The sequence below is a fragment of the Thermobia domestica genome, chromosome 3 (genome assembly GCF_964235325.1).
Source record: "Thermobia domestica chromosome 3, izTheDome1.hap1.1, whole genome shotgun sequence".
NCBI lineage: Eukaryota > Metazoa > Arthropoda > Insecta > Zygentoma > Lepismatidae > Thermobia > Thermobia domestica.
Genome location: NC_137456.1, coordinates 15,454,526 through 15,480,818, shown reverse-complemented (window position 1 = coordinate 15,480,818; position 26,293 = coordinate 15,454,526). Strand labels below are relative to the sequence as shown.

Here is a 26,293-nt window from a genome sequence, read left to right as displayed (position 1 = left end):
CTGAGAATCTCGCATTAAATCCATTCATGATACTCTCGATGTTTCTACAGAACTCAGAAAAATTAAACGCTTCCTTTTCAAAATCTAATGTCAGATGATTGCAGCTTGGAAAGTATGCTAAATTGTGTTTATCACAAGAAGTGGTGTATTTCTTGCGCGCTATGGCTTCTAGGCAAAGTTCGAGGAAGAAAGGGTCTGATTTAAAAAGCTAGATCAAATATAAATTCGTTCATTGAAGTAATCGCCCCTTTCAGCAACGGTTACATTACTGACTCCAGTGTTGTCTTGGATGCCTGCTCCTTTTTGTTGTATAGAAGCGCTAAATGGATGCCTTATTCCGAAAGAAGAGTGGAAACATTAAATGAATGAATGAATATAAATTAAAATATTATCGGTTATAACAATCGTAAATCATGAAAGCTTTGTGGGCCGCAGGAAATGGTTTGGCGGGCCGCATGCGGCCCGCGGGCCGCCATTTGGACAGCCCTGATCTAGGGAAAATTAAACATTTAATAGGGACATCTGTTATCAAAATATCCAAACACGTAGATAGAAGACTATCTAGTGAGAAATATTGTGAAACTTTATAAAATTCTCCAAATTAGAATTAACATTTACTGGGAAACATTCGTTATGCGCCAGCGAGCATATGGTGAGCAGTGAGCACAGGGGAAATAATTACGAAACTGTTTGCAAACAAAATTAGGGACGCTAATGCAAGTGCGACAACGGCATTTTTTCTTTTTTTGGTATCGTCATGAGTTTTACACATACGTTACAATTTGATTCTTTCCCACATAAAAAAATAAATAAAATAACCGTAGTGTAGTGATAAAAATGACAACGGCATTTCAATGGGATCGAACCCGCTACCTTCAGCATACAGACTCGTTGCTTTAACTAACTGAGCTATTTGCTTCTTACGTTAACTGAGCCTGTTCCGGTAAAGACGATATTTCATTACGATCGTCCTACCAATTCGTCCTTTTCCATAGATAATTTCCACTATTTGCTCTATCTTTATGTTAATACTTAGCATATATTCATATATTTGGAGTTTGCAGATAATGCATATAATAAGACATACTAGAAATATTCGTTAAAAGTTTAGTTTGTAGATTTAATCCACATTTCTCTCAATGACATAGATGTCGCTGCTTCGTGTTGAAATGCAGAATTCCCTCGTGTTCTTGAAAATTTCCCACTTTAGCAGAGTTGGTAATTCTCGAGATTTCTGTCGATTTAATGTTTTTTGCTTCTAATTTCTTTATTTTAAGCTAATATCTAACACAAATATTAAAAACGGGTTTGTTATTAACCTGTCCTGCTGGGGAAACCTTCCGAAATTTCGAACATGTAAAGAAAACGGAGATATTTTCAAAAAACTTCAAAATAAAGAGACGCGTCATTTATTTTGCTCATGGTAGTACATCAAAATGTTCTTTGATATATTCTCAATAACATATAACAGCAGTGTTAACATAAGATACATACAGCATAATTAGGAAATTCCTCAAAATTATAATGTAACTACGCTACTGATTAGGACAGAAATGACAAAATGCAGGGTTATTTTCAAATGATCATAGCTCAGGCTCTAATAGCAGTAGACTCACGAAAGTTGAACCATTTTACGGAGAATACATGGAAGTTTCATAATTAGTATGGTTTACTCCCGATCCCTGTAATCAAGGATTAGGGGGTGGGAGAATCATCATCAAAGTCATCAAAATTAAATTCGTCAGTGTCTGAGGAAGGAAATTCAATTTGTTCTTCATCCCACTCCGAATCTGTGTCAATTGCTTCCAACTCGTCTCGAATGTCTTCTGAACCGAGAACATCTCTTGATGCCATTTCTACTAATACACGAAACACCAAAATCTCACAAGTAAAACCAACGGTAACAAATTTTCAAATTTTAGGGTCCGTAAAGGTAGATTCTACTGTATGTTAAATTAAAATTCGTATGCAGGAAAGAACGCGCTCACAACACTCAGTTCAGACTAACAACACATATGTGAAAAGAGAAACAATGATATCTACGTCTTACAAGGGCTGTAGGAGCCCAGAAACCCAAACTAACTCTCTTATCACTGTATGTTACCACGTGCAGAAATAAATCTTTCTTTCTCAGCCAGGTCAAGACCTCTCCCCCCGCACGCTCTATTCGCAATTACGTCCCTGGCACCAAGATTGGAAGGGAAACGTCTCCTGACTGATTATTTATATTTTCTTTCACAACACCTTATTATTGTGTTAAACCTCTGAGAACAAAACTGCGCACTTTAAAAATTTAAATGCGTTTTAAAGAGCTTGTATGACAAGTACAAACAGTCACGTTCGTTCACTTTAAAAAAACAATAACAACATAATTTCTGTATTCAGTAGTTGCCTAGTATGTCACCTGAATAAAACACGTGCAAGTGCATATATTTGATACCCAGAAAGTTAAAAAACAATTAGGTTTAGTGGGCAAACTGCAAGGTATCTATAAATAGTTACTCCGTGTCCCAAGCCTTATTTTTAGGTAACTAAATATAGTTACTTCGTGTCCTAAAGGTTAATTTGCTTCATTTTTTAACTTTCTATCATGTTGCATTACATATATATTAGTCAACAATTGCTTATCATGTCCTGCTTTTATTCATTTTGGCGTCCCGAAAGGTTTAGCCTTATCTCTGCTTCTGTATTTGTTCATCATTGCCGATCCTCCTCCACTTCCTCCTAAGTTACATCTCTTCCAGTTTGCAGACGACAGCCTTTCATGTTCAAGACAAAACAGTCCATCACCTCAACACAGCACTACAGTCTTCAAATGATGTCTTTGTTCCTTGGTAATTAAAATGGCAAATACGCCTAAACTCTGAGAAAATTCAGATCCGAAGCGACTGTCTTGCGTTTACAGAAACCAAAATCTCCTTAATCTTTCTGTTCTTGATACTCTCACCAAATCTATCAAGCATAGTATATGAGGTAGTGGAATGCATTCATATAGGTCTTGCATAGGACTGGGTAACTTGATATGATATGCAATACACAAAGTGTGCCTTTCGAGGATCTTGAGCTTACTATAGAAACTGAACTTTACATCGACCCAAGCTGTGAACCTATAGGTGAGGACAGGTCGGAGGAACACCTTGTACGTCTTGAGAATGGTAAAGGCTTGTAGTACCCAGGTTGTGCAGTAAACCGGCGAAGATTTAGTCTATTGTAGGCTTTGGTGATAAGCTGAGCTAAATGAAGTCCCATGTGAGGTAAGTATCGAAGGTGCAACCTAGGTATTTAACGTGCCTGATAGGTTTGATAAGAGTATCAAGAACAGAAAGGTTAAGGAGATTTTGGTTCCTGTAGACACAAGACAGTCGCTTGGGACCTGAATCTTCTCAGAGTTTAGGCGTAATTGTCATTTCAATTATCAACGAGCAAAGATTTCAATTGAAGTCTGTGGTGCTGTGTTGAAGTGATGGACTGTTTTGCCTTGGACATGAAAGGCTGTGTCGTCTGCAAACTGGAAGAGCAGTAACCAGTTTGGAAACCTTAGAGGGAAGTGGAGGAGGATCGCCAACAATGAACAAATTTAAAAGGAGAGATAAGGCTAAACCTTGCGGGACGCCAAAATGAATAAAAGCAGGACATGATAAGCAATTGTTGACTAAGATATATGCAATGCAACAGGATAGAAAGTTAAAAATGAAGCGAATTGAGCACACTGGTAGTTGATAGGACAGCAGCTTCGAAAAAAGCGTAAGATGCCATACCTTGTCGAAAGTTTTCTCAAGGTCGAAGAGTAGTAAACAGGAATGCTATAAACAGTTGAAGTGGTTGGTGATGAGATTAGTGAGTCGTGAGAGTTGGTCGTGATGACAATAGATATAGTCTAGGCATCAATTTGACAAAAGTGCTCTCCTTTTCAAGTTTAAGGGCAAATCATGTAGCAATTTGGCATCCGATATTTTTTGAATATATAATCATCACTGATCACACAAATGCTGGATGCCAGAGAAAACACCTCACGGCAGGGGAGGGAGAGGGGGAGAAAGCCGAAAGTTTAGCCGTTACTATTATTTACTATAAATCCGTAACCATTGGAGCTAGAGCATCCAAACTTTTTTCATTTTGTTTGTCTAATTGCCTTCTACAATTTAATTCTAGTACAGTTTTGAGCTAAATATAATGTTTTTTTTTGTTATTTTCCTTTTTACTCAGTTTTGGTTACGCGTGACGTCAGTTTTTTTAGCCACAGATTCTTTACAAAATGGAATTCGGAAAAATGTTTCCTCTAAAAGATTTCGTCATTTTTAGCTCTTTCAAAAATGTATACTTATATTAGTGTAGGACTAATAGTGCCTGAGTTATAAGCGACTTTATTCTGTCGTGTGCGAAACTGATGATTGTGCGGTCCAAAAATTACCTTCCCACAAACGGTAGATATTAGTAGCTAATGATGATTAATATATATATAATCTAGTCTGCCTGCAAGTATATAATCCTAATGATTAAGTCTCTCTATAATCTAATTAAAAATATCCATTTTTAATATCAGTTGAGGGACTTTTCGGAAAATAACGCTTGTCAAAAAAAAAAAATTCTCTGAAAAAAGAAGAGAGAGCTTTCTCTAGTACACAGTATGAGAGAGTGGATCTTCTCTGGTTCAAATGATCAGCTCGATTCAGACGATTGATTATACATTGGAAGAACTTCGAGGCTTAAAGCGAGCATAACAGCTATTAGTTGTCTAGAAACAGCATTCTTTATTCTGTAAGTGTTAACCTTTTATATTGTTAAGCTAAAAACTTAGAACAAGACGTTCCAGAATACGGAGGTCTACCGCTGACAGATCTGTATAAATCAGGGATGTAATGAAGGGTATACGCGGGTATACGGCGTATACCCACCTCTAATTTTTGGAAATTATCATGTAGCCACCTAAAATTTAGGAAGCACACGGGTATACGCTACATTCGATCCATAGTATACTCACATCATTGGAACAAACAACTGCTTTTCATGTACTATATTTCAAAATAAAAATTCTCACTAAACAGCTGGTCGTCAGGCTGTTGGCGCGAATGATATCTAAATTGTTTTAAAATGTTTGCCTTTTCGGGATGTAGGAATCGAGTTTTCCAAGAATCTCTTCTATAATGAAGAACAGCACTCTGAACCTTCAGTGTTTTTTTCTCAAGATGTCACATGCGCTGTCCTTTAAGATCCATGTAGAACTCTTAGTTTGTACAGATCAGTGGGAGACAGAGTTGAGGGTGAGGAGCAGGACCTATATTCATGTGGTGACTTTGAAACTTTTCTGTTTTGACCACAGTTTTCACGCGGTCTTTGATCCAAATTCAAAGTCTGCTAATTGGATACAATTTGAGGGAGGCAATATGGCTTGGAACAAGCTTCTTTATAAGCGCGGAAGTCATTTCCAATAAAATGTGGTTTTCAGTTCAAAGGTTAGGAGGAAATTGAATATATTTACGATAAGAAATCATTGACCTCCACAAAAATAACAACACATGTGAACTATCATCGGTCTGGTTTGAAGCATTCACCGTCGTTCCCAATATCATCAACTACAACAGCAAACCTTGGATTAGTACTGCTCATTTCTAGCCGCAACTGACATCTAAGAAAGAGCCTATTGATTTCTATAAATACTTAGGAGCTAGTACTATAGTAGTAGTTTTGCAGCAACCTACTGAGGTAAAAAAAAGAAGGTAAAAACAAACATTGTCTTTGTTGTTTTCGTTTCATTCAGATAAAAAAATAATGAAAGAAAATTGGTTAACAGCAGGGGTGGAAAACAAAAGTCAGGAAAGATTTGTACAGTATAAGCATGTAACAGCAATCTTTGATCAGTTTAATACAACTGACACTTCCAAAATATTTGCTTAGTGGTGTTTAAGCTTTCTTTGCGGCTTGACGAATTAAGAGTTGCTTCGCAATTTACAAGATGTCCAAGAAGGTGCTACAAAGTTGGTTAAAAAGGAAAAGAAACAATACCTTGTAAATTCCGCTGATGAAAAAGTAAAAGCAAAGACATCGAGGAATAGCGAAAAAAACTAAAGAATATGTTAATTTGCCAGCAACTACTTCCGAGAAAGACGTAAGTATATTTATTTATTTATTTCATATAACGTACATACGAAGCCGACACATGCGGATCTTTATCTCAACGCAATCAGCTTCTATCACAAGTCACAACGTCTTACGTACAAAACACCTTGAGCACCTGAGCTCCTCCGTGGCTAAGCGGTTAGCGTACGCGCCTTTGGCGTGGGAGACCCGGGTTCGATTCCCGGCGGGAGCTCATTTGGTTCGGATTCCACGTTAATCAGTAGGTCGACGTCTCATATAGCCTCGCTGCTGAACGGGACGTTAAACTCAAAATCAACTCAACTCAACCTTGAGCACATGTACAGAGCAGTCTCCATAAATGACCAGGAAAGCTTACAAGAGAAATTCAACAATCTTCGTTCGACGCTACATGAGAATGGCTGCAGTCTTACAGATATCAACATGGCCATCAAAAACGCCGTAACTTCCCAACACAAAGTGATGAAAAACGTTAAGAGTGAGGATTATCTCTACTACCGTATAGCCTTTCCTCGGTCGCATCTCTGGGAAACCCACCAGAATGCTTGCCTTGGCAGACCCTCCAGCCAATTGCTTTTATAAATACCATCATATTTGCCAAGTGCAGAAAATTTTGGGACAGAATAATAAAGAAAGCCATAGCTATCTCACGCGAAAGGAACAGTTTAAATAGAGACATTGGGTTTCAACTCAGCTCTATCTGCTTGGCCCCTTTTCAGGAACAAAAAACAACATTCAACAAAGCCATTTCTCGTAGCCACAACAATAGCCAATCTGGAGCCAGCATTCCCTCAGCCAATCACAAGCCCTCATTCATAGCTCTACCCCTAAATAATATATACATGTCCGGTCTCATTATAATGCAAGTGCTCCATGGACCGAGAGAGGTAAGCTGGAGTCCACGTTCCCGCAGAAGAATTATCGTCTACAGCGTACAGTAGCAGTACAAGTCTATGGAAGCAAGCAGCAGCAGCATAATTGACCGCACAATGTCCACTTCAAACTCTTAAATCGCAAAGAAAATTAACTATTATGATTGACTAAGACAAGAGTTAGGGATCGTGCCTCTTTTAAAGAGTAGTACCATCCGGCTCTTATTAGAGCCACCTTGCAAGAGAGATTTCCCTCCTCGACAATATGGACGTTAAACAAACCGAGCAGAGAGGTTTAACTATTTGCTCCCATGTTCCTCTTAAGTGACTGAGCTTAGAGTAGGCACTCTTGCATGTGCAGGCCTTGCCGACAGTCGGAGAGCAAGTGGGATGTTATGTCCCAACGGGACGACATCCCAGTTTCACAAACAATCAACTACACGTACACACACCTACATCGTAGCTCTGTATAACTTGTGGTGTTATGCCAAGGGGCTGCTTTCACCCCCCCAAAAAAAAAACCTATCCACCTTGTAAATTACTGGAAGCAGAGCGACAAAGTGCTAATACCCATTTTAGGCCCACACGGGAATTAAAAAATAAAAAAGATATATTAAAACGCCATTGAACGCAAGGATGTTACACGTAGAAGACAAACCAACAAATAGAGCAGAACAAAGGAAGTCTTTCCAGCTATCGCCAGACAGGTTGACGCAAAATACTCCTGAGAGGGAACCATCTTCTGAAGATGGCTCTTCCGCAGAAGCTACCTTCTCTCCCGCTACGGAGTCACCTAAATCCGTCTATAGCTATTCTGATGCCGCGAAATCACCTGAACTACGGAATCGGAACAACTGCTCACTTACTGGTAGAAAAAGAAATACTCAAAAAATGTCCGAGAATAACTACTAATACACCACCTCAACCTGATCGAAGCTGGTAAAGCAGATATACACCCAGTAGACCATGGTATACCGCATAATGAGATTACCCATAGAGAACCACAACAATACCCACACGAGCCAGCATCCCTCACCCAACTAGAATAAAAAGTTTTTCAATTGAATTCCATGTTAGGGGCTTTGCCTGTTTTCCGCGTGTATGGGCGATCAATCTGGATGATCTTAAAGAATGTGATTCAAAACTGTCTAAGATGATTAAGCCTGCCTCCAGTATAAAATCCTATCTACACAAAATATAATATACCTTAACTCGCAGAACATTCTGTTCGCAATAAACACATCAACAGAAAATTGGACGAAGTAGCCGTTTAAAATCTAGACATCCCTCCCCCTCTCTTCCTTCGGAAAGGAGACTACTTAGGACCTAGATAAGAAGTTAGGTACCATTTCGACATTTGCCTGGTGCTAATGAAGAAAAACGTCTCTTAGGACAGCTGAGCTGATCTGCAAAGTCTTTTTCACACCTTCTTAACCGATTTATTATTATTATTATTATTATTATTATTATTATTATTATTATTATTATTGGAATTTACATCTGTGTGAACGATCAGTAGATACGGAATTCCACAAATTAAGTCAAGGTCTCATAGATAATTGTGGATTGAATGGGACAAGGTTTAATGAAAACTTTTGTAATTTCCCGAACATCTTGAATGTGGTATTTTTCGAAAATACAAATAAGGTTCCCCTGAAATTCACCACACTGCTTCTGACACTATTAATGTTCAAAGTTCAATTTTCAGCAGTTTCCCGCGTTTGTAACCCGAAAAGGACGCCGCTTTCGATTTCGGTGTAATAAACTTTTTTTTTTTTTGCATGTTTTCCTGTCTACTTTCAACCCCAAGCGCCTTAATAGCAAAGATAGATAGATAGATAGATAGATAGATAGATACAGCAGGTCGGACAAAACCGGGTACATATAAAATAATTATTAAAAAACTTTTCTTTTGCAAGAAAAATATGTAATTACTCCAAGAACTAGTACAGTAACAATGAATACAACTGAAAAATACGTGAGCTTAAAAAGTACGGAAAATATAGAGAGCTAAACTAAAATATATTAGACCAATAACATAGGAAAAATAAATTTAGGTCATGATTTTATTAAATTTAAGAACAAGTCACAAATAAAAGTTTCATCATATTCGTCCACAAGCTTCGTGTGCCCATCCTTTACAGTTAAGACACTGTATCTAACCTTCTCAGATTTACACTGTACTACCTGGTTCTGTCCGACTGTTGATGTCCCGGTTTAATCCTACTACGCCATTAATCAGAACTACAGGCCTAGCACCTCTCAAAGAGCTCAAAAACCCTGATTCAAAACATGAAATAACAGCAGGAAGAGTTATTATTATATGTTGTATACTTACATAAGTCAATCTTCCAGTGATTAGGAACAGCAGTATATTATCGATGGGAGACAAATCAAAACTTTTCTACTCAAATTCTTCAACATATCGCCAACGACAAAGGAGCCACTTACTCAGCTTTCTCTTAAACTAAGAATGACATGGCGGCTATTTGCAACTTTCTCCATGCGTTGGCTGACAGATAGTGGTACTAATATAGCCAGAAAACCCAGGTCCCGGTTTTATCCACCTACCAGGTTTTATCCGAATTTCCCCTATATTCCCTTAGTACATATTTTACAAGAAATGCAACTGATATTCTCTATACTACCGACGACAATAGCTTGTACGTTTAGTTAATTAATGACCAATTCCAAACATCAATCTTTATCATCATCTATCTATTTACTCCAAGTGTTAATCAATAATTAATATTTTAATTTATTTTATATTTTAACTAGTCTTTAGCTAGCTGGGGGCCTCCACCTCCAGACCCCTGCGTTTTCTTGACCTGCGGCCTCGCACCTCTTAAATCCACAATTCAACCAAATTTCAAGTTTCTTTTCATATTTCAACTATCTAAAATATAAGATTCTGTACTCCAAGAAAACACCTATTTAAATAACACGAAATTTCTTCATTCCCCTTTATCCCTTAAAAACTAAAAATATTAACATATGCCAACATATCGGACCGAAAATCCGGACGTTGACATATACAATTTTATCCACATATAACTGAATGTATTAATAACCATAATAGCATGGGGGCAATTTGAAGAGTTTTCTTATAATAAACTTAACCATTAAATTTTAGGTAGAGCAAATAATTAGTTAAGATGGATGAATTATATTGTAGAAATAAAAGTGGAGATATCAGATCAGAATATTACCCAAATCTGGTGCTAAGGCCTTACGTTAAAATTTATAATAACTGCCATAATGAATTTAGAAGATAGGAAAAGAATTAAACGAATTTTGAGACAAGGTCGAATAATAAAGTGTGATATCAATTAATAACCAGCATTGTACTCACCCAGACTTTGACGAGTGAAAATTTTAAGATGTCGATCCTTCCAGTCAGACGGTCACTTCAGAACTCTCTCTAATTCCCTACTCTTTTTCGTTCACCTACCTTTTCTTCCTAGTTTTGGTAGCGTCATTTCTTCCGCTTACCATTACATTTTTAGACTTACTTCATAACGTGAAGTAGGAAGTGTTATTATTTCCTTGATACATTGCTACGTAACATATTTTTATATTTCCTATTTAAAAGAATGTTTTAACTAGACATAGTTTTAAATTATTATGAGACTTCCTTGATTTCTTTGCATGTGTGAATAACCTACAGCACCAGACTGTGGATTGAATTTTATTTGCATTTAATATAACAAGGTTTACAAAATATTGAAGCCAAAATCAATAAAATATTAATCGCCCTTCACCAAAATGCTTTAGTCATATTACAATATTAATTTTTGGCAATTTTGCTGTACGTTAGTACCGAAGCCTATAATCATGCCAAATTTCATCATTCTAATCCTGGCGGAAGTGCCTAAAGATTTTGGGATATAGAAGATGCTCCATATAAATAACATGGGAGAGATTTTTTAGTGGATTTTTTTATTTTGATGAATTACCTGGGTAACGCTAACAAAAACGTACAAGCATACCGAATTTTAAGTTTTTATTTCAATTCTAAGTACAGTAAAACCTGTCAACCTGGCTACCTCTCTAAGTTGGCCACCTGCCTATCTTGGTCTGGTTCGTCTTGAATCTGCATTTTCCCATAAGACATTCGTTACTTATTAACCTACAAGTTGGCCACCTGTCTATCTTGGAAGTTGGCCGCATTGAAGCATTGTTTATCCTATGACGATAATGGTAAATTTTCCTGCGTATCTTGGCCACGCGAAATATTTGTTATTTTTCTTACTCTCGTATTCCCATATGAGAGCCAAATGTTCTGTATTTGTTACTGGATACAGAAAAGCATAGATTCCTACGATTTGTTCTTGGAGGTCAATGGCCAGAACACTACCCTGACAAAGGGGTGGTGGAGGAAGATGCGAATAAGAAAAGGCACGGAGCTCCTCCGTAGCTAAGCGGTTAGCGTACGCACCCTTGGCGCAGGAGACCCGGGTTCGATTCCCGACGGGAGCTCATGTGGTTCGGATTCCACGTTAATCAGTAGGTCCACGTCTCACATAGCCTCGCTGCTGAAAGGGACGCTAAACTGAAATTCAACTCAAGAAAAAGCACGTACAGGAATTCAGGAAGTGGTTTGTAGGTATTTGTTTATCCTGTTTGTTTTGGTAAAACCATTAACTATATCGGTTCCTTTCATCAGTGTTGAACTTTAGTAATTCCGGACAATTTTCAAGGTTAAAGCTAACCATCTCAATTGTCAATTTATTGGCACCTAACTGCGTGTCGAAAGGTAGCGGAGGTTTTGAGATATGAATTTCCTTAAGATTTTCTCAAAACATCTTTCGCTTCAAGGGAAACACTTGTAGCTCATTAACAAAAGGTAGTTAACTAAATAATTAGAATGTACATACAGGGTTTTCATAAAATCTAGACGGATTTAATTTGCTTATAATTTTCATAAAAATGCTCATAATGAAATCAAATAAAGTGCAAACGGTAGCGGAAGGATTAAATTTTTAGTTGGCAACACTGTTAGATAAGCGGCAACTCTGAACACGTTGAGAGAGGGAGAGGGAGGGCAAGGGTCAGTTTCTTATGTTCTGTGGTACGCAGAGCTAAAATCACCAATTCTGGTGTGTCGAAAGTTCACCAAAGAGTTCAAAAAGCCGGCACCGATTGAGAGTGCAATCCGAAAGTGGCATGCTAAGTTCTTGGAGACAGGAAGCGTCCTGGACCGTCCTCGAAGTGGGAGGCCGCCAATATTGCAGCGCCGCCTACGCGAATGTGTGGACGTAAATGGCGCCCAGTTGGAGGTGTGACGGTGAATGAACTGAGCTGGTGCAGATTACAGGTAAAAATATAATCCTTCCGCTACCGTTTGCACTTTATTTGATTTCAATATGAGCATTTTTATGTAAATTATAAGCGAATTAAATCCGTCCATACTTTATGAAAACCTTGTATGTGCAAAAAACAATAAAAATCATACATCTAGAATGAACCACCATGAATAAATTTGTTATTAATAACTGGTTTGCTACTTTTCAAAAAAAAAAAAAAAAAAATATATATATATATATATATATATATATATATATATATATATATATATATATATATATATATATATATATATATAGAGAGAGAGAGAGAGAGAGAGAGAGAGAGAGAGAGAATATTTGTCTCTGCCGAGAAAAATCATATAAACTGGATATAAATTATTCAATTTATAATTTTACTTTTCTTGTTTTAATCTGAATAACTTTGTGTGCTACAATATCAGTTTCAATAAACTGCGTACGTATGTTTCGATTTTATGGTTGTTTGTGTTATTGTGTTTTCCGTCCGAATAATTCAGTGTACCAGGCTAGTTTTCAGGAAGAAAAATGTACATATATTAAATATATTGTAGTAATTTTTTCTAGTATGTACCATCATTTAAAAGTAGCCGTTGTGCCATTGCTTATTAAAACTATTCAATCAAGTAAAACTAGAAATCCTCTTCTAAAAATACACCAATCACACTTATTTTCTGTAAGTTGGCCACCTATCTAAGTTGCCCAGTTTTCAATGGAACCGGTGGTGGCCAATATAGACAGGTTTCACTGTACGTAAAATACGACATTATAGGTTTAAAAAAGGCCCATTTAAATAGCATGGGGAATTTCTTTATCCCCCTTTAGACCTCTAAAAAATTTAAAATATTCACTTTGGGCAATTTTCCTGTCGGTTAGTCCCGGACAGCGACAATCATGCCAAATTTCAACGTTCCAGGTCAACCGGAACTACTCGTTATTTTATGTCATTTCATGTAGTTTTATATACAGAGTGTAACGGAGGTAATGCAAATAGCGGTAGGTGATTCGTGACATCAAAAGAAGACAAAGAGTCCTCTTTCATATTGTCGAATTCCGCGTCGTGTATGTGTGACAGGGTGCCAAGTTGGAATGGAAAATTAAATTGTGACGATTGCAACGGAACAGAAAAATGTGCACATACTTCGAAAGGTGATTCGTCACATGTTGTCGAGTTCCGCGTCGTGTATAAGTGACAGGGATGCCAACTTCAATACGAAACTCGAATACAGGCAATTATAACGGAATAGAAAGAGTGCACATACTTCGGAAGATGATTCGTCACATCGAAAGAAGATAAAAGTTCACTTGCATGGTGCATTGATGTGCACATCTTTCTATTCCGTTCCAATTGTCACGATTCGAGTTGCCTTTCCAAGTTGGCACACTTGTTACTCGTACACGACACGTAATTCGACAACATTCAAGAGAACATTTTGTCTTCTTTTGATATCACGAATCACCTCCCGGAGTTTGTGCACATGTTTTTGTTACGTTGCAATTGTCACGATTCAAGTTTCGATTCCAAGTTGGCAACCCTGTCACTTACACGACGCGGAATTCGACAATATGCCAAAGGACTTTTTGTCTTCTCTTGATGTCACACATCACCTACCACAGTATTTGCATTACCTCCTGTTACACCCTCTATATGCAGGATTTACCGAAACTATACTTTTTAAACATGATACAACTGTCATTTGATGCGAGAAAGTGTGCAAAAGATTACGTCAGTTACAAATGTGAATATAGAGCTCTAAGGAAACAAGTTATATATATATATATATATATATATATATATATATATATATATATATATATAGAGAGAGAGAGAGAGAGAGAGAGAGAGAGAGAGAGAGAGAGAGAGAGAGAGAGAGAGAGTTAGTTTCAAAACAACACCGACAACGTTTGGGAGGTGATTCCTGACACCAAAATAAGACAAAAAATATAGACCAACCTGGATGCACAAATGCTTCCTTTCGGAGTCATAAGCTACCGTAAACATGAAAAATGAACTTAAAATTTCCATAGCTCGAAAACTATGGGACATACTGTATTTGGGTCAAGACTTTATTTAGGAACTAGTATGTGCCTATCCAAATATCCAAGTTTCAGAATCCTGCCGTACTTCAGCAACAATATTTATAGAGGTAGTTGGACCCATAGTTTTGGAGTTATGGACGTTTAAAGTGTCATTTTTTCGCATTTTCGGCAGCCGATAGCTCCGAAAGGAAGCATTTGTGCACTCAGGTTGGTCTATACTTTTTGTCTTATTTTGGTGCCAGGAATCACTCCCAAACGTTGTTTTGAAACACCTCTTTCTCTCTCTCTCACTCTCTCTCTCACTCTAGAGAGAGAGAGAGAAAAAGTGAGAGAGATGTAGTATCATTAGTTAAGTTAGCAACGTCCTTGGCATGTAATGCACGAATATGTTACAGTCAGTCAATAATCCATTTTATAACTCTGTAATTACCAGAAAGGTTAAGTTTCGAAAAACAAACCAAACTCTTTTCTGCCGTATTTACGAGTTGTAAATGACTAATGTTATGTTTTCAGTTTTTTTGTGAAAATGTTGATAAAAATGTCAAGTATGACAGGCTTATTAGGAAACACTAGCACACAATGTATATACAATGACGTGCAATTAATATGTAGGCCATTCTTAGAAAAAGAATAAAGACAGTCAACATAATACCTGGTCATTTTGTGAAAGTTATGGTGGAAATTATTACTTAGAAATAATATGTTGTAGTATTTGTAATTCCACTTTGTAAAACTTGTAGGAAGATATAATTTATAAAGCAAAATAGCTTCTTTTAAGGTATTGAAATCAGATAAATTCCTTTTATTTCATTATCTAGATAGTAGAATATCTAATGCCATAAATTCTGAGAATCTCTTTTATTTAAGTACAGAGCTTAAATAATATTCCTTGGAGGAGAAGATGCTACTTTGAGAATTGGGCTCTTAAATGGGGAAAAGGGAACAATTTCTATATTAGAAATTTTGACTATTGTAAAACTGGCACGTTTCAAGATTCACTCAAAGTTTTCGTAAGAAAAAAAAATCAAAATTTTATGATGGTTCTATTCAACGTTTCGGCCTTGTAACGGCCCAGAATTTTGGATTTACTAAAATTGTTCTGCGCCGGTACAGTACCATTTTTTTTTATTCTTTTAACATGTCTTTTTATTGAGGAATCTAATCCTTTGTAGTACGTACTTGGATTCATTATTGTTTATTGTATTGTACGCTTCCAAATGATTTATTTCTGGTTACGCTTATGTATACGTGCACCATGTCTTAATGAAACATAATCGATCGGGCGATATCATTAATATTATGATAACTAAGATTTCATTTAAATAATCTTTTAGTAACTTTTCTGCATTAATAAATGTTTAAGTCGCCATTATTATTCAACTTTGTCCTGGAATACGCTATAAGGAAAATAAAAAATAGCAACCACGGCCTAGAGTTGAATGATATTCACCAAGTTATGGCATATACTGATAATGTAAATTTAATAGGGAATGATGCAAGAACAATAGAAAGAAATGCAGAGGATTTTTTTTTTAAATGCTTGCAGAGACATAGGTTTATAAGTAAATGCAGAGAAAACTAAATACATGGAAGTTCGTCGGGATCGTAGTACGGCAAATGATGAATGCGTTAAAATATTAAAATATTATTTTGATAAAGTGGATAGTTTCAAATATCTAGGATCACGAAAATCATATTCACGAAGAAATTAAATGTTGACTAAAAGCAGGGAATTCGTGTTACTATTCAGTTCAAAATCTCTTGTCGTCGCGAATTCTGTCGAGGATATATAAAACGATAATCATGCCTGTTGTTCTATATGGTTGCGAAACATGGTTGCTTACTCTGAAAGAAGAACGAACATAGACTGAAATTATTTGAGAACAAAATCCTTGACGAATATTCGGACCCAAGAGGAACGGGAATGGGGAATGGCGGAAACTTCATAACGAGGAACTACATAATTTATACGTTTACCAGACGTTGTTAGGGTCATGAAATCTAGGAGGCTCAGGTGGGCAGGTCATGTAGCAAGGATGGAAGAAATTAGGAACGCTTTCAAAGTTTTAACTGGAAGTCCAATCGGAAAACGACCATTAGGAAGACCTATGCGCAGATTGGAAGGACAATATAGATGGATCTCGCAGAAATAGGAATACACAGTAGGAACTAGATCCAGTTGGTTAACGATAGAAGTCATTGGAGAGGTTTTGTGAACGCAGCATTGTACCCCGGGTTCCGTAGGCCACAGAGTTAGTTATGTTTATGTATAAGTAACATAAAACTCCCGTCAGTAAGAATCGTGACCAAAATAATAGAGTAAAGGAAGGGGGCCAATCCGGACAGTTCAGGTATTTTGTATTGTAGCCATCTTAATTCAGCGGAGAGAGCCATTATGTTCTGGTCAAATATTCTTTGGAGTTTAGTCTAGATATAACACATGATAATAAAGTGCTAGCCTGTTGCTCTTAATAATGGCATTTAGCAAAAGAGAAGATGCCATTTTACTGGAAATTGCGAAAGAGGTGGGCGAATCCGGACACTAGTGGAGGCGAATCCGGACGAAGTAGAAAATATTCTTAAAATCAAAATATTGTTACAAAATCATCAGACACATTAAATGCGATATCAACACTTACCTTATATGTTTTCTTAATACGAATGACTTTAAGTAAGGATAGGAAATATTATATAGGTTCATTTCCAAGTATAAACATGTGCAAAAGATCAACAGGATGTCTATCTTATCTGATTCTGAATGAAAAAGTCAACATTATAACTTTTCTGAGTAAAGACCTTAAACACTAGTTCTCTTATGCAGAGTCCTTCTGACGCGTGATTATTGCCATACTAAAGAGTTCGACTAACATGTTTCCTGCAGTAGTCAAGCCTTTAGAATGACGCTAATCATACGTCAAAAGGACTCTGCATTAGGTGGTAGATTTCTAGTAGTCTAATGACTATTGTTTAGTTAAACGTGAATCACACAGCCTAGTTAGCCACAGTATGGTTACATCACATTAGAGATTATACTACATAATTTCTTGCAATAAAACCGCTGTTGAAATATGAACATTACAAGTTAAATGCACTTTCCATATACGAATGAACAATTAACACCATCACCAACACATCATACATGATACCATATTTTGCAATTTGAGCATTCTATCCGAGTACCATGTTTATGAGTCACATGCATAATAATGTTTACCGCAAAAGCTACAATTACCATAATCACTTGTTTTGGTCAACGCACTAGCAATTTCTTCTGTAAAATGCAATCTCTTTCCATAGGTAAAACGTTCCTCTGGTGATTCCCTGATGCTACGTTCCCTTTCTCTGTGCGTTAGTTGGACAAGAGATTTTTCTCCAGCTTTTTCTAGCAGTTTTATCGACCTGTTGTGAGCTGCAAGTCCGATTCGTCCACATTATACATCCGCTCGGGGTGATTGCATAACGATATTTCTGTCATAATAGAAACGGATCATAGTTTCTTTATTAAACCCTTGCACGCTTGCATTGGATAGGTTTAGTGGTTTTCTCAGAGACAAATTGTGCCTCTTGACAAAAAATGAGAACCATGCTAATCGTTTGTTTGAGTTAAAGTGACCTGGAATATTTTGTACGGAAACAAAATCAAAGGCCAACTTTTGCATATCGTGGTGGGTAATGCCGAATCCTCTCTTTTGAAAAGTAGAAATTCTTTCTGCGAGTATTTTTTTCTACTGCAGCACTAATAACACTTTGACGTCCAGCCTTTCTAATTGGAAGCTCTTGTTTTATTTCTTCAGGTAGTCACGCAAAGTAGATTTGGAAACATTAAACGTTTCAGTTACTTCCCGGATTGACATGCCTCTCCTAGACGTAGCCACAGCATTGTAAAGTCATCTTCTGTCCATGCTTATGTTGTTTTCTTATGTATTGTCTAACCATCTGAAAAAAATAATCAGACGTCACGAGATTAGTTCAATGAATTGTGTAAAATTTAACATAAAGTAAAATATAACGTGTACTGTCATCTTCCCTTCACAGAAAGTAGCACTTCATGTGCCTACAAAATTTACCAGAGTGCACATGTAGGTGCACGGTTTAAACTCTACTGCAGACACACTTTTAACTCATGCACAATTATTCGAAATGCTTATCAACAAATTCGTGGATGTTAGAGGTAGTCAGTTTGAGCAGTTACTGTAACTAAAAGATGAGAAGTGAAGAATCATACCGAAAACAATCACGCATATACTGAGATAAAATGTAGAGAAAACAGGTTCCGTCATTACAAATTTATTACCGGTGAAGCATAACTAAATAAAACATGTGTTTCTTCACTAAAAATATTCCTTGCTGAATACAGAGCCATCTAACACGAGTCATGAAGAAGTATACGACAGATTAGCATTGTTTATTGCACATTTATTTTGAAATGACAACGTGCGGATTTCCCATTGAAGAAACCATAGTGCAACTAGTTTTTTATTGATTAGAGTGCCATTTACTTATCGAATAAAATTAACGCATTTTCCCCCGAGGATCCGAGTTTGATATAAAAAATGGCGTCCCTATTTAAATTTTCAAAGTGGCTCCATATCCCACCCCAGGAAGATCGGGGTGGGCTAATTTTGTAACAGGTAATTTTCCTGTCCAAAATAATATTTTATTTCGAAGGTTTTTATCGTCTTGTTCATTATTTCTAGAAATATTTTGCAGCGTATATGTGCCTATGTATATTTGAACTCACCTTCTACAAATATATTTAGTCTAAGCTATTTTTATTTTGATCTCATACAGTGGCGTATTTACGATTTTGTTTCGGGGGGGGGGGGCTTTGCTAATTTTCGGGGAGGGCTTTGCCTGAAAATGTGAAAATTCTGCAAGATATTTCATATACTTTACTATGGTAAGTAAGATTTCGGGGGGGGCTTAAGCCCGGAAGCCCCCCCCCTAAATACGCCACTGATCTCATAGATTTAATATGAAAATGTCCGAAATAGTCCTAATGGAAAATAGGTGTCCGGATTCACCTTACATTTATTGTCCGGATTCACCCCCCCTGCACACCGTTAACTTTATTTATCAGCTGAAGTGGCGTCGAGTAACTGAGCTCTGACCTTGCCCCCCCATTATTTTGAAATGACCCCTTAATGTATATAGTTTCATTTGGAAATGTAGTTTTTGTATGCGTTACTGGTTAATTGAGATAATGGTGTCATATAATAGCTGCCGTTGCGTGAGTACGTATTGGTTATTTGTCTTTCCGTGGAGTTAAGAAAGCTAGAGAAATTGCATTTTAATTACAATTCAAAGTAATTTATATTGCAGTTGCGTATTTCTTTAAATGTTGTAGCATATGTTTGTAGTATTTACTGTTTTTCATTTTCTAAGAGTAATAACATACATTTAATTTCATGTGTGGAATTATAATCCCAGTTTCAGTATAACTTCTACAAAACAAGCCTCTTTATTCATTACTATGATTAATATTAGCCTTTCTATTTATTTGTTTTGCAAGTTTGTTATTAAATAATCTGATCACCCAATTTTTCAGACAGAATTTTAAGATGTTAATGAGCAAGGAATCAAATCTTTTCTTATACTTTCGTTGTTTAAGAGTACAAAGGCAAAGAGCTAGTACCTACTTGCATTTTGCTCTTGTCAATTCACTTAATAAAATACGAAATACGATATACGATATTTTAACTGAAAAAGATAGTATCTTATTAGTTATACAAACAAAGTGTTAGAACAACCAGGAAAACTAACATTGATATACAAATATTCAGATCATGTGTGGCCCCCTCCGCTTTTAAGTCTAATCGCCGCCACTGGTCTACATTGTAACATTTATATTACTAACTTCAACTACTCTGGATAGGTAGTTACATATTTGCCCTAAGTTCGTCAAAATAGGATTATTGAACTGCGTAAGACGTAATTTACTCCATGAATGTTCAATGATAACTCATAGAATATTTCTTGATATTTCTAAGATTTCAACTTATGTATTTTCGAATACTTTTCAACATTTACCTTAAATTTTCACAAAATCTTCCTAATAAGTTGAATCTATATCCATTCATAATGGCTTCCTTACGCATTACATCTTAACTGCCTTGAAAAATCCGTGTGGCCTCAAAATTTAACAACGTAAATGTTCAGATCTGGCCATAAAAGAAACTGATATCTTCGGTACCGGACCATTGTCCATAACAACATTCACACACATGTTTATACAGATTATTGTTACAACACTTGTTGGATGTACTCGGATAATGTTCCCAAAAGTTATGGGTCAATTTTTGCTTCTACCAGCTGCTTATATACTTATGTAGCATATATCAGTTGTTTCAAATAAAATGTCTAACGCTTTAAGGCACTCTGTTGGTCGATATATATTATACCAAATTTATATATATATATATATATATATATATATATATATATATATATATATATATATATATATATATATATATATATATATATATATATATATATATATATTGCTTAATTAATACTTTAGAGATTATCTTGTAACAGAGATTGTATTCTACATTGTAATGCCAATTGTAAAACTTTTGATATTGCTAAGATGTTCTAACTTTTGAAGGCACAAAATCTAGAAAGAAAAAGAAATTTCTAGGCAGATAAGTTAAACAAAATGTACATAATTTTTAACAGGATAATTATAATTTGGAACAGAGTAAAATATATTTAATGAAATTGTTACTCAATTTTATATTAGTAAAACATTAGTTATATCTACTACCAATAATCTTAATTTATTTTGATAAATTAATGTATATTAATTTCTACATTAAATTAGGTCTTCGTCAAGAACTGACTAATGGATGGTATGATATTACTTCTTCTTGTATCAATGGCCACAAGTAAAAAATATGGAAATAGTTTTAAAAATAGTTCGTTTGGTAAAGATTACTTAAGCATTACAAACTGCATAAACGATATATTAATTTACTATTTTAGTGAATCAAAAAGTTGCATTTTGTTTAGTGATGAAGACGATTATTCAGATATTGTACTGAAAGACAATCACGTTAGAACAGTGTTAACACTAAGCACGGATGACTCAACTTCAAGCAGAAGAGAGAGTGAAGTTTCTTTTCAGTTGTTCAGCAAATCTGCAAATGTCGGTTATGTTATATTTCTCGGAGGAACAACGTCCTTTGAAAGTGCCATAACTATACTGAAGCAATACTCGTTTTGGAGGCCACAAAACAAAATGTTAATTGTTTCTAACGCTATGTACAATGATCAAGACATCATTAATGTTTTCGACTGTGCTCTACGAGAAAATATTATAAATGTTGTTCTGCTTACGTCATCAATATCTTGTAATCATAGCTCTGTGATCAATTTATATACCTTCTTTCCCTTTGGTGAAGGATACTGTAAAACAGCGATAAATATAGAGCTATTGGATACGTGGGAGCGAGGAAAGTTTGTAAAGGGAAGAGATTTATTTCCTGACAAACTGAACAATTTGTATAAATGTCCAATATCTGTTGCTGCTTTTTCACAGGAGACTGTGTTGTACGTCAAAGATGATGGCGCAATTGATTTCAGAGGAGTCCAAGGACAATTGATGACTACATTGGCAGAAGAACTGAATAGCTCGTTAGATTTGAAACTGTTCCATAATTGGTTAGAAATGGGTTTTCGTCTGAAAAATGGCACATACACTGGAAAGAAGAGAGATGTTATATTAGGCCAGTGTGAGGGGATTTTTGGTATTACAACAATCATACTGAAAGATTTTCTGCATTTTGAAGCATTTTATGCGGATTTTGTTTATGTGACTTTTTCGGTTCCAGCTCCCGATATTTATCCCTCTTGGATGACTTCCTACTTACCCTTTCAGCAGAGTGTCTGGATTCTAACACTAGTATTCTACATCCTGGTCTCATTTGTACTATGTTTTATATCCAGGAAATTATCTGTCTGTCAATTGAAACTTAGTTCAATATTTCTTGATAACTTGGCGATTCTATTAGGAATCTCATTATCCTCACCACCGGCCAGATGTACTTACTTTCGAATAATTTTCTTGCTTTGGGTTTATGGTTCACTGGTGATCAGTTATGCTTACCAGGCAAAGTTGTTTGGATTTATCACTAAACCAAAGATGTTCCCTCCTATCGATACATTGGAGGAACTTGTAGAGTCTGGAATTGAGTTCGGAGGCTTTCCGTCTAATCGCTGGATATTTTCAGGACTATCTGATCTTCTTAGCCAAACCTTAAGTGACAAATGGGTAAATATAGATTCCATTGAGACAGGATATCAGAAAGTCATTCAATCTCAGAATTATGCCTATCTATGGGGACGTGAGTTTTCGGAAAATTTGCAGAAGAACAAAACTCTCAGATTTTCGGACGGAAGACCTTCCTTCCATGTAATGAAGACAAATGTTGCTTCATTCCCTGGCTTTTATATTTGGTACAGAAACTCATTGTTCGTTGATATTGTGCGGATGATACTACGCAGATCTGATTGCTCTGGTTTGTTCATGAAATGGAAAAGAGATGGTAACGTTTTATCTAACAACTATTATCCTAGTGGCTCAGAAGTACTTCCTCTTGATGTAGGGGATCTCCTTACTGTATTCGTTCTAATTAGTGTAGGTATGTTGTGTAGTTTTGTGGCATTTGTTAGTGAGGTGGTAATAGCAACTTTGCAAGGTAGAAACCAGCAATAAACACGCAATTCATAGGTAGAGCCTGAAATGATTCGTAATCGATTACTACATGAAGAAGGAACTACACTTCTATTCAAAAATTAAGGGATAATATGGTAAACTTATACACGACTGAAGACGAGGGAGCGATATCCATTCGTGATTCTGATGTATGGAAAATATATACAAATACCACGTTGAAGGTCAAATGACAGAAACATATCAAATTGTGGCTACAAGACACCTATCTCATGTGACTTTATCCTGACAATTCGACATCGTTGTCATAATTGAATATGACGTACAATCAGCTAGTAAGGGTATGAAGTTGCACAGTGTATTTACATACTCTACGTGAGGCAGATCGCAATATTTTTTGCCAGATGAGATCCCGATAAATCTCACTAGTCACAACAGTGGCTCACGCAAAATTTCGTCAATGGGGTTGAAGCTCCAATTCATGTAACTTCATGTGTTTGTGTATACATATGATAAAAGTTTATCTGAAGGGAACTGAAACCCTCGAACCCTTCCTTATATACACCACTAAGTCACAGTATCCCTCATCATAACGGTTTCGTTTCATTAAATTTACAGGGTCATCACGTGTTCACGACTCTCGCCAAATGTGAAGACGCCGAGGAGAAGTTCCCAGACAGAACCAGGATTCATCAGGGAAGAATACCTCACCCTACTGTTCTTGATCCACTCACTATGAGGCAGATATCCTGTTAAGCCGTCTTAATGATTTTGTGGTGTGAGTGGGACGCTTTTAACGTCCTTCTTACATAAAACGACACCTCTCGTAGCTGCCAATACACAGTTTACTGGATGTATTACATGATGTCGAAGTAATCATAGGTTTCAGAGGCTATTACATGATGTTGAGCTAATGCAAATGCAGTGCTGGTTGGACTTCGTAGGGCATTTCATGCCTCATAGCAGCCTTCGTGCTAGGTAATGATAACAATCTGCTCATTTTACTTTCGAATTTTTCGCTCAACGAGTCACATTCAATTCTGCATCCAGAGTTCGTTGACTTTGCCCCATTCCTTGCGTTGATGATACGATCACATGTAATGTCAATCAGATCTCCTATACTTCCTTTGTGCCATCTCCTATACTTCTTGTGCATTTGATATGTAAATACTCAATGAAACATGTCGTGTTTCACTTCACTAGCAAGTTGATCTTACATGACTTTATACAATTAATCATTTGCGTTGTTCAAGTAATTACAGTTTATGTCACCTGTGTGAGGCATGATCTGTCATTTTCTAACATCCACAAAATCCCATTTTGTGAAATATAATCTCGGAGTTTAAAAAAAAAAAGATCCTTTAACTTCTTGACAAACACTATCTAAAGAAAGCACTCATACACCGATATGTTTATTCGTAGTTTATCTATATGAGGGATGTAAAGCCAAAAATATCACTAGGAAAGAGACGCAGAATACCAGTAACTGTTGTACTAACTGAAAATACATAAAGTGGGAAAGACGAGCACACAATGAATTGTTTAAGAATGATAGTCAAAAAAATCATAGAGCGGATGTGTTGCCTTGTTTGTTGTTCTGAACTTTTGTATTGTCTATCTCCAGCACTTGTATTGGCAGGAAGGGATCCTTGCATGTCAGTTGTCTCTCTAAATTGGTATTGAGTGCTAGTGATCAACATGAGACGTAAGACAATAACTTTCTCTGACGCAACGCGATGGAATTGTAACACTTTATAAGCAATGCAATAGTTAAAGTGTAATTACGAAAACCATCTCTATCAGCTTGGACAATATCAGTTCTATAATTAAGAAGTACAAAGAAAAAGGGACAACAGAAAATAGACTTAGATGTAGATGCCCACAAGTGCCCACGAACGAAGGAAATTTGTTAATTTAACACGTAGAAAAATTAAAGGTTCTGTGTCGTTGGCTGATGAAATCACAACCTCCACGCACACACTGTAAACGCTCAAACCAAGGTGACCAGACGTCCCGTTTTAGCCGGGACAGTCCCTTTTTCCCAACCGTTGTCCTGTTTTTTTCTGATTCTCGAACGGAACGCCTAAATGTCCCGTTTTTAAGTAAAAATGACCTAGCTGTCCCGTAATTATTATTCGAAATATAAGTCGTCAATGGAAATTCTACTCTCTTCCGTACCAACACTCGTTGTCAAGGTTCAGCCGTGTCTAGAACTTCTGAATTTTCAAATGGGAATTGAGTGCTGTGGTTGAAGTGGGAATTGAAAAATGAAATGAAATCTTTGAGTTTTACGTCCCACGGTTATGCCGGTTAGGCTAAAGGAGACGGTGATAATGAGTAATGAATGAAATGGTGGAATGAAGAAAGTGGGAGGAAACGGGAGAACCCAGAGAAAACCCACGCACACGGTGTTTGTCCACCACAAAGTTCACTTGGCGGGAGCAGGGTTTGAACCCGCAACCCCTAGCACCAGAGGTGAACGCTCTACCACTGAGCCACCGCGGCCCCTGAAGTGGGAATTGAGTGGGAATTCTGAGTGTTAAAAGAATTGTTGGGTAGAACTTGCAATCGGGAGCCATTATTTGTTGTGTGATACACGTAAAGTTAGAAACGGTGTGTTATCACTCTTACTTGTGTAATTTGTAAATTGAGAACACTTCTGAGTCCCAAAATGCAATCTGGAAGTCAGATACCCCCCTCCCCCCGCGTAGCCGATTCGTATGCGTCCCGTTTTCGCAAGTGAAAATTCTGGTCACCTTGGCTCAAACGCCACAAATACACAGTGTAACATTTATCTACATAGTGTAAATTTGCATGCTAGGACAGCCCAAAAAAGAAAGATACGATCCAGAAGTATGTCACTGAAAGCTCCCATAGTTTGCTAACGAGTTGGATAAGAGGCCAAACGAACTTCGGAATACTGTATGCTTTCAAATCAGAAGTTTAGATATATCCGGATCAAATGGCAAAAGATGGGTATGACTAAAGCATAACATTGAATTGCAGAATCAACATATCATCTCTACAGTAAAGCCGGAGGGGGATGTGTGATGGTTTGGCTGTGCATCATCTGGGGGGAAACTAAGTTTTTATTAAATGTACTATGAATGGCAATACGCATATTAGTGTATTGTGCTATAACCTATTGAGAAGAGTGTAAATGCTTGATATAGAGCAGATCATTCGTTCCCAAGAAGATTTATGATTTAGGAGCTAGATTTCTGGGCTTTTCGGCACCTATGGACATGTTAGCCCGTCACGTATGAAGGATGATGTCTGTCAGC

At 36.7% G+C, this 26,293-nt stretch overlaps 1 protein-coding gene across 1 annotated transcript; it reads left to right on the top strand.

Annotated features, from left to right (window-relative positions):
* The first annotated feature begins 21,179 nt into the window (after positions 1-21,179).
* LOC145681684 (uncharacterized) lies at positions 21,180-23,051 on the top strand. Its single transcript, XM_081753303.1, has one exon. The coding sequence runs from the start codon at positions 21,180-21,182 to the stop codon at positions 23,049-23,051; it is 1,872 nt and encodes a 623-aa protein (XP_081609429.1).
* Positions 23,052-26,293: the final 3,242 nt, after the last annotated feature.

What these genes read in the sequence shown, in the direction of transcription:
- LOC145681684 (XM_081753303.1), top strand. Translation starts at nt 21,180, where the DNA reads ATGGATGGTATGATATTACTTCTTCTTGTATCAATGGCCACAAGTAAA.